At 50.0% G+C, this 13,044-nt stretch overlaps 1 protein-coding gene across 1 annotated transcript in view; it reads left to right on the top strand.

Annotated features, from left to right (window-relative positions):
* Positions 1–13,044, top strand: part of ATP2B2 (ATPase plasma membrane Ca2+ transporting 2) — a 167,873-nt gene that overhangs the window by 122,513 nt on the left and 32,316 nt on the right. The window contains exon 12 of the mRNA XM_061128845.1: positions 453–695. Within this exon, the coding sequence (XP_060984828.1) occupies positions 453–695 (243 nt within the window). The remainder of the gene's footprint in view (positions 1–452; positions 696–13,044) is intronic.

Genomic DNA, 13,044 nt, shown 5'->3' with positions numbered 1-13,044 from the left:
CATTTCTCATGAAACCAAAGTGACCATGAAATCCAGGTGCCAGTGAAAGATGATACCTTTGGAAAAGAAAAAGCCCATAATCAAATAAAGAACGTATTTCTGTTAGGAGGTAAAAGGAAAGTATCTGAAGTACTCAAAGAGGACCCAGCCTTCATTTACCATCCTTTTCGCTATCTTTTCCATAAAGAATACAGATTACTTCTGTAATTGAAATTAATAAAGTCAACTAATCAACTCTTTTCAGTGGCTCAAGTAATTTAAAAGGAGAAAGAGAGACTGCTGTACACAAATAAGGACCCCCGATGACAGACGCTCTTGGGACCCGGATCCTTTGCACAGGAGTGAAGCAGAGGGGCAGTTCCGCCTCATTTACTGCCTGTCCCGCGGTGCCCTCACCCCCAGCCCCAGCTCCCTGTCCTCACTGTGCCCTCTCCCCCTGCTCCCTCCTGCAGAAAATGATGAAGGACAACAACCTGGTCCGCCACCTGGACGCCTGCGAGACCATGGGCAATGCCACGGCCATCTGCTCGGACAAGACAGGCACCCTGACCACCAATCGCATGACGGTGGTGCAGGCCTACGTGGGCGACGTCCACTACAAGGAGATCCCCGACCCCAGCTCCATCAACGCCAAGACCATGGAGCTGCTGGTCCACGCCATCGCCATCAACAGCGCCTACACCACCAAGATCCTGGTGAGTGGGCAGCCTCTGCCAGAGGGAGAGGCGTCCAGGGGGTGATGTAGGAGCACCTGGCTGGCGGAGCAGAGCGATTCGTAATTTTAAATCCCGCTGGTGTATTTTGGGTGGTCAGATAGTAGGCAGTTGTTTCTCTTTGACCCAGCTATGATGCTTGCCTGTGTGCGTGCTCGGTCACTTTAGTTGTGTCTGACTCTTTGCAACCCCATGGACTGTAGCCTGCCGGGCTCCTCTGTCTAAGGGACTCTGCAGGCAAGAATGCTGGAAAAGATTACCATGCCCTCCTCCAGGGGATCTTCCTGACCCAGGGATCAAATCTACATCTCTTATGTCTCCGACATCGGTAGGCTAGCTCTTTACCACTAACAACACCTGAGAAGCCCCCAAAGTGGAAGTGTTAGTCACTCAGTGGTGTCTGACTCTTTGTGGCCCCATGAACTATTAACCTGCCAGGCTCCTCAGTCCATGAGATTCTCCAGACAAGAATACTACTGGAGTGACTGGCCATTGCCTTCTTCAGGGGATCTTTCTGACCCAGGGATCAAACCCAGGTCTCCTGCATTACAAGCAGATTCATTACCATCTGAGCCACCCATGGGGGAAAAAAAAAAGATTACTGTTAATTGTGTTTTTTAGATCCTATCATTTCCCTCCCTACAAAAAAAAAAAATCTTTTTATTAGTTATTTTCTGCTGTATAATTACTCCAAAACGTAGTGGCTCAAAAGCAAGCTGTGTCTTTAGCTCGCAGTTCTGTGAGCCGGGAGCTCAGGCCGGGCTCAGCTGGTGGGTGCATTTCCTCGCACATCCACTGTGGGTCACGTGCACGGCTCTGCTGGTCTTGGCAGGACTGGAGGCTGATCTGGGATGACCTCGGCAGGCATGGCTCATCTCTGCTCCGTGTGGTCCCACCTCCTCCAGCAGGCTCGGCTTCACGTCATTTTGCCGCGTCCTATTGGCCAACAGAAGTCGAGAGGCCTGTTCAGATTCAAGGAGCAGGGAAATAGACCCCATCTCTAATGGGAGGGACTTCAAAGTCACATTGCAAAGGGCATGGATTCAGAGAGAGGACTCACTGTGGCCATTTACACAGCCTACCACCAGCGACAATGTAGTTATTAGTAATAGTAGGGGCATTAACTAGTTTTAATAAGAAAAAAAAAAAAAAACCGCTCATATTCCTGTCTCAGCCACCTAGAGTCATCATGCTAGAATCCCTGTTTGGTTCAGAAGCACAGGTTGCCGTTTTGTGATTAACCAGCATTTGGAGAAATACACACCAGTCCATCCAGAGCTCTGTCGGCTCCTAGATGCAGGACATTCCTGCAGAGCGAGTGTCTGAGAGGACAGCTGAGCTTTTCTGCCTGCCCTGCCAATGTGCCCTGGCTCTGACCTCTCCTTCTGCCGCTGAGCTAGCCTGAACCTTCGGGATCAGACTGGTTGCCGAGCGCCAAGCGTGAGTCAGCGGCCGAGGGCTGGGGGCTGGGGGTGGGGGGTGGGGGGGCATCTGCTGGAGGGAGGCAGATTCTGCCTCCAGACACTGGGGCTGCAAGAACTGTCCCGTCCACTGTGGCCGAGCAGCTGCCCCATCAGCCCAGAGCTGCAGGGCTGGGGAGGCAGCCCTGACAGGAGGAGAAAGTAGGTCGGGAGAAAGCGTGCAGATGGGTGATAGAGAACGCTGGGGGCGGGGACGGGGGGCGGGGGGAGTGGAGGAGGGGGATGCCAGAGATGACGGCATTTTTGTCTCCTTCCACCCCTCCCCCCACCTCCCAGCCCCAATCTGGGAATCAAGGGAGGTGGGGCAAGGCTTTATTCTGTTCCTCAGGCCTTCCTAAAATAACCAAGATGCCGTTAATGATCTCGTCCTGTAGATGTTTCAGAGCAGGGAACAGGGCAATTCCCAGAGCAGGCTTCGGGTGGTGGGGGTGGCCGTGTGGGCAGAGCCCTGCAAGATGGGCTTGGATGAAGATGTATGTTATGCAATTACAGTTAAAAAAGGAGTTCTGGGATCTGCCAGGAGGGGCCACGGAACATCTCTGCAGCAAGAAGGCTCTATTAGGCAGTGTTTCACAGTGCCAGTGGCAGAGCCGCAGTTCATGTCCAGATGTGGTTAACTAGATGGTGTCCGTGGCTTCAAGGACAGGGGTCCTCGAGTCCACCTGGGGGAAAGGGGTAACTGCCAAGACTGGAAGAAATCAGGGAGCTGGAAACTGGGATTCTTGGTTTGTAAACAGACCAAATCTCTGACCTCTCAAGCACCAGTGTCCCCTTCTGTGCCTGGAACCCTGGCATCCTGGGACCCTCGCGCCTCTCTTTCTGGGGCTTCCTTGAAAGAACCCTGGCCACACGGTTCTCATTTCTGTGAGCTGATAGCCATCAGTGTGGAAGGGACAGCAGAGGCACCTACCATGACTGGGTACTGCTTAAAGCCCACAGCCTGGAGCCAGACAGCCTGAGTTTGAATCCCTCACTAGCTATGTGACTGTGAACAAGTTACTAAGCCTCTCTGTGCCTCAGTTTCCTGGGGGAAACAATAGGATTATTGTGAGGATGAAATGAGTTACTAAGTGGAAAGTGCTTAGCACATATTCAGCACTCAGGGTGGTTAGCATTTTTTGTCAGCAGTAAAATCACCCATTTGTAGCCATGCAGAGGCTAATCAATAAATGAATAGACAACAGAGACATCCGGGTTACAGAAGAAAGGGTTTTGCTCAAAGTTGGTGGCAAAGCCAACTTACAGATACCCTAAAACCAGCTATTGAGTAGGGTGCCCAGATTAGGTTCTTGGTCCTTGAAACCAGTCCTGCAGCATCTTTAGTACTGGTTGGTCTCAGGAAGGAAGGCCTGGAGCCCAGAGGGTCAGATTCACAGCCAATACTGTCAGCCATATGGAGAGAAGGGGCTCCCAGGGCCTGCCCTTGTAGTCCTAGAGGAATTTTGAGAAGCATCATGGGCTGCTCGGTCCAAAATGGAAGTCCAGACCAGGCTGGGAAATCTAGATGTGGGACATCTTTACCATGCAAGAGGAGATGGACAGGAAAGGCTCACAGTGTCCCCGTAATACCCACCAGCTTTGGCTGGGAAATGAGCCTGGCCTGGGAAACAGATCCTGGCCAAGCCTTGTTTTCCCCTGTAGGAGGGTGCCGATTCTTCTGTGTCTTCACGTGGTCTGATTGCAGGCTGTGTGCTCTGAGACACAGCTGAGTTACTTCCACTCCCTCCAGCATAGGCTCTTGGGAAGTACTAGTTGGGTGGGTGACGTACGTGAATTGACTGGTGAATAAATATAGAGATGTGTAATCAGTGAGATGAGGACTAGGTAGGGAGACGGATGGACGGACAGATGGAAGATGGACGGATGGTTGATAGATGAGTAAATGGATGAGTAGGCAGATGGATGAATGTGTGGGTGGTGAATGGATGAGTCTGAATTGGTAAGAGGCTCAGGATAGGGCTACCTCCATGTTCTACTTTCCTATTCTTATGGCAGCAAGAAGTACGAGTTGGCCTTGGCCCCAGTCCAAGGCTAACACCCAGGTTCTCTTGGTACCTCCAGCATGCCGAGGAAATCTTTTCTGAAAGTGCCCTCAACTCTCTACTCTCCATTGATCCAGACTTCCAAATTAACTCATGCCTGTTATTCTAAAAGATTTAAAAAAAGAAAAAAACTAGGTGCATATTTGCAAGGGTAGTTTGTGTAGGTGTAATCTGCATGGATTTGCAGACCTTAGGGACCACCTGGTCCAGCCCCCTCACTTTACTCTGAGGTCCAGAAATGGGAAAGGCTTGGGCCAAGTCACCCTGTGGGTTTGTGGAGTTAGAATCCATATGTCCAGACACCCAGTCCAGTAAGCAACGGTTAGGAGCTTCAGCTCTGAAGTCCAACAGACCAAGGTTCAAACTTCAGCTCCAGCACTCACCACCCGTGTGACCCTGAACAAGTTACCTAACCTCTCTAAGCCTTTGCTTTCCAATCTGTTAAATGAGCGTACAGTTGATCATAATCGCTCGTATTCACTTAGCCAGACAGAGTGCTGAGTGCTTAACCCATGTTGGCTTGTGTGAAGACCCAGTGAAGTAGGCGATGTCACGTCTCCAACTCGCACATAAGGACAACGAAGCTGGGAGGAGTTAAAGAGCATGTCCAGAGAAGTTAAAGAACAGAGTCCCAGAGACGATGAGAGGCCGAGCCAGGTTTCAAATCCACGTCCGTCCAGTCCAGAGCCTGCACCGCTCGCCGCCGCTCCATGTCCAGCTCCTCTGGCTGCGTACATGCCTTGAGGCAGTTCCCAGGGCTGCTTTAAGAGTTCCAGGGCTGCTGTGAGATCAGAGAGGAGGGTATATGTGTGGTTCCCATGGTAGTGCTTGACATGTAGCAGCTACTCCGTCCATGTCAGTTACTCTTATTACCTCCTCTATTATTTCTGAGCCTTAGCCTCCATAGCCTGCTCTTCCGGCCACTGTCTAGCTTGACCCTCCACATCCCTTCCAGGTGACCAAGGCCAAAGTGACCATTTTCATCTTGCAGCTGAGACGGCAGAGCTGCAGAAGCAGCAGATGTCCTGACCCACGTTGCTCCTGACACCAGGGGGCAGAGTTGAGCCCAGAGAATCGTGGCGGAGTTGACCCGGCACGTGAGGAGGTGCTCTGGGCCGGGCCACACAGCCTTGCCAAGGCCCGGATCCCTTTTAGAGATGAGACGGTCTGTGGCCTGGGCGTTTCCCGGGCCAGAATGGTGAGCGGTGAGGCTGGGAAGGCTGAGGGCGAGTTGGGGCGGCAGCAGTTACGCCCTTAGTGGACTTTCTCTTCACGATGCTCAGAATCACCCAGGCGCTGGGGGAAATGGTGTGAGAGCGGAGGCTGCCGGGGGAGACCAGGAAACCTGAGCAGGAGGTCCCTCTCCGGGGGCCAGCCTCCACCACACGCCCCATCCCTTCTGAGGACGGCGGAACTGTCTTCTTTCCACTCCTGTTTCTAATCACTGGCAACTAAACTTGCCCTCTGAGGGAAGCGACATGAATCATCTTTTAGTCAGAAATTGCTTCCCTGCCTCAGAAATCCTGGCACACCCTCAGATTGGCTTTGTCGCCTCTAACTCTGAGCGTCGAGACTTCTACTAGCTGCTTCTTCCTGTCGCCCTGCTGCTTCCCAGAGCCGCAGCTGAGCTCTCAGATGGAAATAGCTCCTTCCTCAGACTTTAGAGGCACCGCGCTTTCTTTTGGGAGAATGCTCTCCTTTTCCACCCACGTTTATTCTGTGCTCTGAAACCACCAAAGCGGACTTTAATTTTTTTATGAGACCTCTTTTAAAGTAGGTTGACATTACAGTTAACGTTTGAATTATTAAAATGAAGATGGGCACTTGCGGAGTCAAACTGTTGGAAGTTTATGGCATATATTCTGGTAACATAAACTACTGAAAGAAGAATAAATCTCCTTGGAGTCCCTGACGTGGTTTTGGAGGAAGGAGCAGAAGGATTTTCCTAGCAGGATGGTTTTCCTGAATAAATAAGGCAAACTTCACCAAGTAGAGGCTTCCTAGGTGGCGCTGTGGTAGAGAATCCACCTGCCAATGCAGGAGACCCGGGTTTGATCCCTGGTTCGGGAAGATTCCCTGGAGAAGGGAATGGCTACCTACTCCAGTATTCTTGCCTGGAGAATTCCACAGACAGAGGAGCTTGGCAGGCTACAGTCTGTAGGGGTTGCAAGAGTCAGACATGACTGAACATGCACTCACCTAGTTAGAAATTCCAGGTGCTACCCCATTCCTAAACTGAGGTGCCTACATACCCCCAAGAGCCCCAGTAAAAACTGAAAGGCAGGAAGGATCTGCTTGATTGCATTTCTCACGAATCTTAGAACTAGAGCTCCTGGGAGGAGGGTGAAGTTGGGTGCTAACTCTAGGAAGCAGAGAGTCAGCCCTTGAACTCAGATCTGGCTCCAAACCCAGGGTGCAACTGAATATTCCAAGGAGCCTCAAACCCCCTGAGTCAAGCCAGTTCTGCGTTGGACTCTGGCCAGGACAGTGGTTCCAGAAGGCACAGAAGACCCTGGAAGTGACTTAGCAGGGCCTTCAGACAGGGAGGTGGGACTGCCCTTCGTCCTGGTCTGTGAAGTGACGGCGCCTTTGCGTTGAATTCAACAACTGTTCTAGTTCTGTTCATTGGTTTTGTTTCTGTTCTTTTTGGAAAAACTATCCCTAGGAGAACAGCTTACAACAAGTAACCCGGAATGGGGGAGTCTGATTTTTAACAGAACTGATAATCAATGTATCCTACCTTCTTACCCCATACATGCACACACACACACCCCACACAGCACATACACCATACCCACACAGGTGCCTGTACGCATGCACACACCACACGCACATATACTGCACCACACACAGCACACATGTGCATGTGTACACACACATACCACATCCATGCATGCACACACACCCACATGCACACATACACACAGTGCAGTGGTGAGCTCAATAGGGTCCCCAGGGAGTCTGCTTTCACGAGTGTCTCCCCCTGGCGGTTCAGCCTGTCTGGCTGTCATCCAGAACACACATGCTGACCTGGGCCTCTGTAGCCTTCAGGAAGGTCCTGACTCTGCTCTCCTGCTCCTCAAGGCCTAGCTCCTGAGAGGCTCCTAGGGAGGCAGAGCCTCAGATAACAATTCTGGAGGCCAATATTCTGATGAAATCCCATCCCATCTGGCCTCCCGTTGGCAGCACTCCACACCCACAAACACCAAATTATTCATTTATTCATTCAACACATATTCATTGGTTACCCACAGTGGGAAGCAGAGATAAGCAAGACAGCCCTCCCCACCGCCCCCACCATGGGCTCTAAACCAGTCACCCACCAGTTACCTCGTTAACCAACTATCTGAAATGCTAGTGAAGACAGGCAGGGCTGCCGGGAAAGCATTCTCTGTGGACACAGAGCTGAGACCGGCCAGGGTCAAATCCTACTAGTTCAGCCACTCACGAGCTGTGAGATCCGGTCTCTCCAGGCCTCCCCATGCACCTGGGAATAATAACAGCCTGCCCCCAGGAAGCCATGAGGATGTAACTGAAGGTGCGTGTTTAGTGCAGAGCTCAGCAAAGGGCAAGAGGCGTTGGTATCCGGCACACAGTCCTTGCTGCAGCTGCCGAGGCTCCTGGTGGGCCGTCCAGGCCTCAGGGAGGCTCCTCTGCCAGTGCCCGTCCTCGAGGGGTGAGGAGAATGGGCGAGGCCGCCAGAGACCACCAGCGAGTGAAAAGTCATTTTCTAATGTGTTTTCACGAGTGTCGTCCCGTGGCTGCGGCTGCAGCTTACCGTGCTATTCCTGTTGGGTTTTGAGGGACAGACAGAGAGGGGTATTTTAATATTGCAGTAAAAGACACATAACTTAAAATTGATCAGCTCAACCATTTTGGTGTACATATCAGTGTCATTAAGTACAGTCACATTGTACAACCGTCCCCACCACCCACATCCAGAACTTAGCATCTTCCCCAACTCTGTTCCCTTTAAACTCTTCCCCTTCCCTCTCCCCCCGCCCCTGGGACCCCCCCTGCTACTTTCTGTCTCGATGAATTTGACTGCTCTAGGGACCTCGTATAAGTGGAATCACACAGTATCTGTCCTTTTGTGTCTGGCTTATTTCACTTAGCATAGTGTCCTCAAGGTTCATCCATGTTGTAACATGTATCAGAATCTCCTTCGTTTTTTAAGGCTGAATAACCCTACACTGTATGTGTAGATTACATCTTCCTTATCTGTTCATCTGTTGATGGACAGTTGGGATGCTTCCATCCTTTGGCTACTGTGAACAATGATGCTGCGAACGTGGGTATACAAATATCTTCTCAAGTCTCTGCTTTCAATTCTTTGGGGTATATACCCAGAAGTAAAATTGCTGGATTGTATGGTAATTCCATGTTTAATTTTGGAGGAACCTCCATGCTGGTTTCCACGGTAGCTGCACCATTCTACATTCCCACCAACAGTGCACAAGGGTTCCAATTTCTCCACATCCTTGCCACCACTTGTTTCCTATTTTGTTTTTGATAACGGCATCCTCACGGGTGTGAAGTGGTACCTGCTCGCTATATTTTTTTAAATCTCCTTTTTGAAGATGTTATTTATAACTTGCTGCCTTTCGGGTCATCATTCCTTGTTTCTGAGCTTCAGTCACTCCCAAGCATCCCAAAACAGGAGCATGAATTGCCCTCTCAAGGTTATGTTCACCCAAAGTTAGCTGCACCCAGCACTCCCAAAGGGCTTAGTGCTCATACAGGGATATATGTGCAGTAAACGGCACTGCATTGGGAATGGAAGAGACTGGAGGCAGCCCCAGGCCTTTGACCCGTCTTTGCGGGAGGTCTTTGACCAGTAGCAAATCACTTCCCCCCAGGCTTGCCAAAACCAATGCCTTAACTCTCTTACAGTCTTAGAGCCCTGGAGAGCAAAGGCTCTTGGGAAGTCCACAGCAATAACAAAACCTATGGGTTTGTTGAGATTTAAAAAAAAAAAAAAAAGCCAAAAGAAAAAAGGGGCAAGTCCCTACTTCTTAATAATACACGTAGGCAATTTCAGAGCTCAAGTTCACGGGAACAAATTGAATTACGGAGGAGCCAGCTCTGCCATTTGCAGCCATGGATTGTTTGAAATCCTTTTAGGGGAAAATTAAAATATTTCACAGAGGGTAATAAAATGCTGTGTGTTTGCAGGCATAACTGCTCAGCTCTCTTGGGCAAATAAGTAATTAGCCATTTTTATTTCAGTCCTCCGTGTCATCATCTTCTTTCACAAGCAAGGGGCGGGGAGAACCGTTGTGAAAGACATAAAACTCTGGAAATCACCAGAAGGTTAATTATAAAATTGTAAAAAAAAAAATAGTAAATAAATATGTAAATTTTCAAAGCACACATAACCGCATGCTGCAGAGACTAAGAAGAGTGCTTAATGTCTCTTTTCCCAAACATCAGAAAGAGGGAGCTGTCAGATTCTTCTGCTTTCAAGTCACATCCACAGAGTGTGGGAGTGGGGAGCCTTCCAAGGCCCGCAGTGCTGGAACCTAGTCGGACGTGGCATGGAGCAGGAGGGTATTCTCTGGCTGGACCCACGGCCCCCAGGCCCCTCGGAGGAACCCGCAGCTCTGCCTTGTTCTACCATCCTTCACTACAGCCCACGGTGCACATGAAGGAGTGGGTTGATTTTTTTCTCAGCTGGAAATCATTTACTCCAGCCTTTCCATGTTACAGGCGGGGACCTTGAGGATGACGGCTTAGGGTCTACGGCTATGTATGGTGAGATCAGTGCCCGTGACCCGCTGCGCCTCAGGTCTGCTCCCAGGGCCTGAGCCCTGACTGTGGAGGGGTGGGGGGGTGGCCAGGGACAGGTCCTGTTGCCATCCTCCCCCCCGCCGCACAGCCAGCCCATCCGTGCCAGCATCCTCTGGGGTCTGCCTTCCTCTTACCTGGGCTACTCGTACAAGCAACACCAAGGAGGCTGACGGTGAGGGTTCAGAGGGCTCCTGTACGAGGCTGGTCTGAGACCCACAAAGACCCACCCGTGGGGTGGGAGAGGGGACACAGAATGTTCATAGACGCGGCTCCTCTTCAGTGTCTCTCTGGGGTCTGCGTTTATCCCTGACGGCTCTTAGCGCTCCTAAAGCCACCTCCACCTGGGTCGCTGCACACTGATGTTATACAAGTGGTCTGCGTGTGGCAGGCGGGGTGGGGTGGGGGGAGGCTGTGGGAGCTGAGTCCACCTGCCGTGTGACCTTCCCACAGCCACCTGCTAATCCTACCATCAGCGCTCATATGCAGCATCTTGTGCGTACCCGTTCACCTGTGCCTCTCACCGCCCCCCCCCCCCCCAAGACTGGTCTGCACTGAGCCATCTTGCAAACAATGAGTAAATACCTACTGGGTACCGGGCTCTATGCTGGCCCTGAGAACCTGGGCAGGGGATGGACGAATACAGCTCCTACTCAGGGGTGACAAAGTCATTTTCAAAGACAAGGAGATTCTGTGCTGGTCCTTAAAGGGTGAGGGCAGTTTGCCTAACAGGGCAAGGAACAGGAGCAGCAGGGCTGCGGGGACAGGGTGGAGAAACAACAGACTGTGTCCCAGCAGCCTCGTGAGGAAGTGGGAGGCACTGGGGAGATGTGGTCGGTGGTTTCACTGAGGTTCAGGGCAGAGGCTGTGGTGTCCATGCGGCCCAGTTAGAAAGGAGCAAACCCCCAGTTCATCCCACCCTCCTCTTCCCCCACTGTGTCCACATGTCCATTCTCCATGTCTGTGTCTCTATTCCCGCCCTGCAGATAACTTCACTGGTACCATTTTTCTAGGTTCCACATACATGCGTTAATATACGATATTTGTTTTTCTCTTTCTGATTTACCCTGTTATGGCAGGCTCTAGATCCATCCACATATGTCCACTGCTATATGTAGAATAAATAGCTAGTGAGAAGCTGCTATGTAGGATGGGGAGCTGAGCTCGGTGCTCCGTGATGACCAAGAGGGGTGGGATGGGGGTGTGGGAGGGCAGTTCAAGAGAGTGGGGATATATGTATGCATATAGCTGATTCAGTTCATATATGGCAGAAACGAACACAACATTGTAAAACAATTATATTCCAATTTTAAAAAAAGAACAAACTAGTGCCCTAACTGGTGATAACTCAAAAACTGAATGTTTATGAGAATGAGGCAAGTTACAGAAGAATGTGTATAGCCTCCTTACCTGACCCTTTCAACTTGTAAAACAGAACCCACATATAGACAGTAAGTTAAACTACATGAAATTTCCAGTGATTGGCCACTGTGACACATTAGCAGTTGCATTTGGTTCAACCTCAGCTGAAGTCACAAAGGATGTGACATTCAGAACATAGAATACCACCCAGCCGTGAAAAGGAACACACTGCTGACGCATGCAACAACTTGCATGAATAACCGGGGGACTGTGCTGAGTAAAAAGCAGCCAATCTCTGAAGTTACATACTGTACCATTCCATTTATATAACTTGCACAACGTGGCAGAATTACAGAGCTGGAGCACAGATTAGGAGTGGCCAGGGGGTGGGGAGGGGGAAGGGAGAGAGATGCCCGCAGTCATAAACGGGCAGCATGGGAAGTGAGTCAGAAAATAGATATTAATGCGTATATGTGGAATCTGGAAAAATGGTATAGATGATCTTATTTGCAAAGCAGAAATAGAGGCACAGAGGTAGAAAACAAATATATGGACACCAACGGGCGGGGAGTGGGAAGAATTGGGAGATTGGGATTGACATATCCATGCTGTTGATCTACGTACAAAATAGGTACCTGAGGAAAACCTACTGTGTAGCACAGGGAGCCCTACTCGGCGCTCTGTGGTGACCTAAATGCGGAGGGAGTTCAAAAAAGAGGGAACGCACGCGTACGGAAGAGCCCCTGGAGGAGGAAACGGCAACCCACTCCAGTAGTCTTGCCTGGGAAAGCCCGTGGGCGGAGAAGTCTGGCAGGCTACAGTGCATGGGTTCACAAGGAGTCAGACAGGACTTGGCAACTAAACAGCAATAATAACATGTATACGTATAGCTGATTCACTTTGCTGTCCAGCAGAAATTAACCCAGCATTGTTAAGCAACTATATTCCAGTAAAAATTAATTACAATAAATTAGGAAAACAAACCATAGACAGTAAAATTTAAATTTTATTGAAATTTATGTCCACATAGAAAAAGACACTAAAATTTTTACAACGGTTATTCACACACACACACACACACACACAGTGGCACAGGGGAGTGTTGTGATGAACAGTGGTGTACCTGGATGATGATTGTCACAGGGATCTACACGCGATGCCATTGTTCAGACCTAAACACACATAGAAGTGCTTTAAAACTGGTGAGATCTGAATCTGGCCGGGTCAGTTGTGTCATCATCAACACCTTGGTTGTGTTCTTGTGGTCCAGTCGCTCAGGAAGTGAGCACTTTGGGGATGAAGGGCATGTGACACCTCTCTGTATTATTTCTTGTCGCCTGAGAATCTAGCATGAATCTCGAAACAAAAAGTTAAAGCACAGAGGGCAAGGATGAATACCAAATTTAAGTGAGAGTTTCCTTGTGGGACAAGGAGTGGGTTATGCAGAGGGGTACATGGGGGATTCAACTTGATCTGTTAGGCTTGACTTCTTAAAAAAAAAAAAAAGAAAGAAATATCTGAAGTGAACAAGGCCTCAAGTTCTACAGAGCTGGGTGGTCTGCGCACAATTTTTTTTTTTTTAATTCTGTCACCAGTTTATGCTTGAAGTCTTAAAAAGCCGACCTTGGTTAATTCCCATCATCCAAGAGCCCAGACTGG

Source organism: Dama dama, chromosome 24 (genome assembly GCF_033118175.1).
Source record: "Dama dama isolate Ldn47 chromosome 24, ASM3311817v1, whole genome shotgun sequence".
NCBI lineage: Eukaryota > Metazoa > Chordata > Mammalia > Artiodactyla > Cervidae > Dama > Dama dama.
This window is presented reverse-complemented; position numbering and strand designations above follow the sequence as displayed.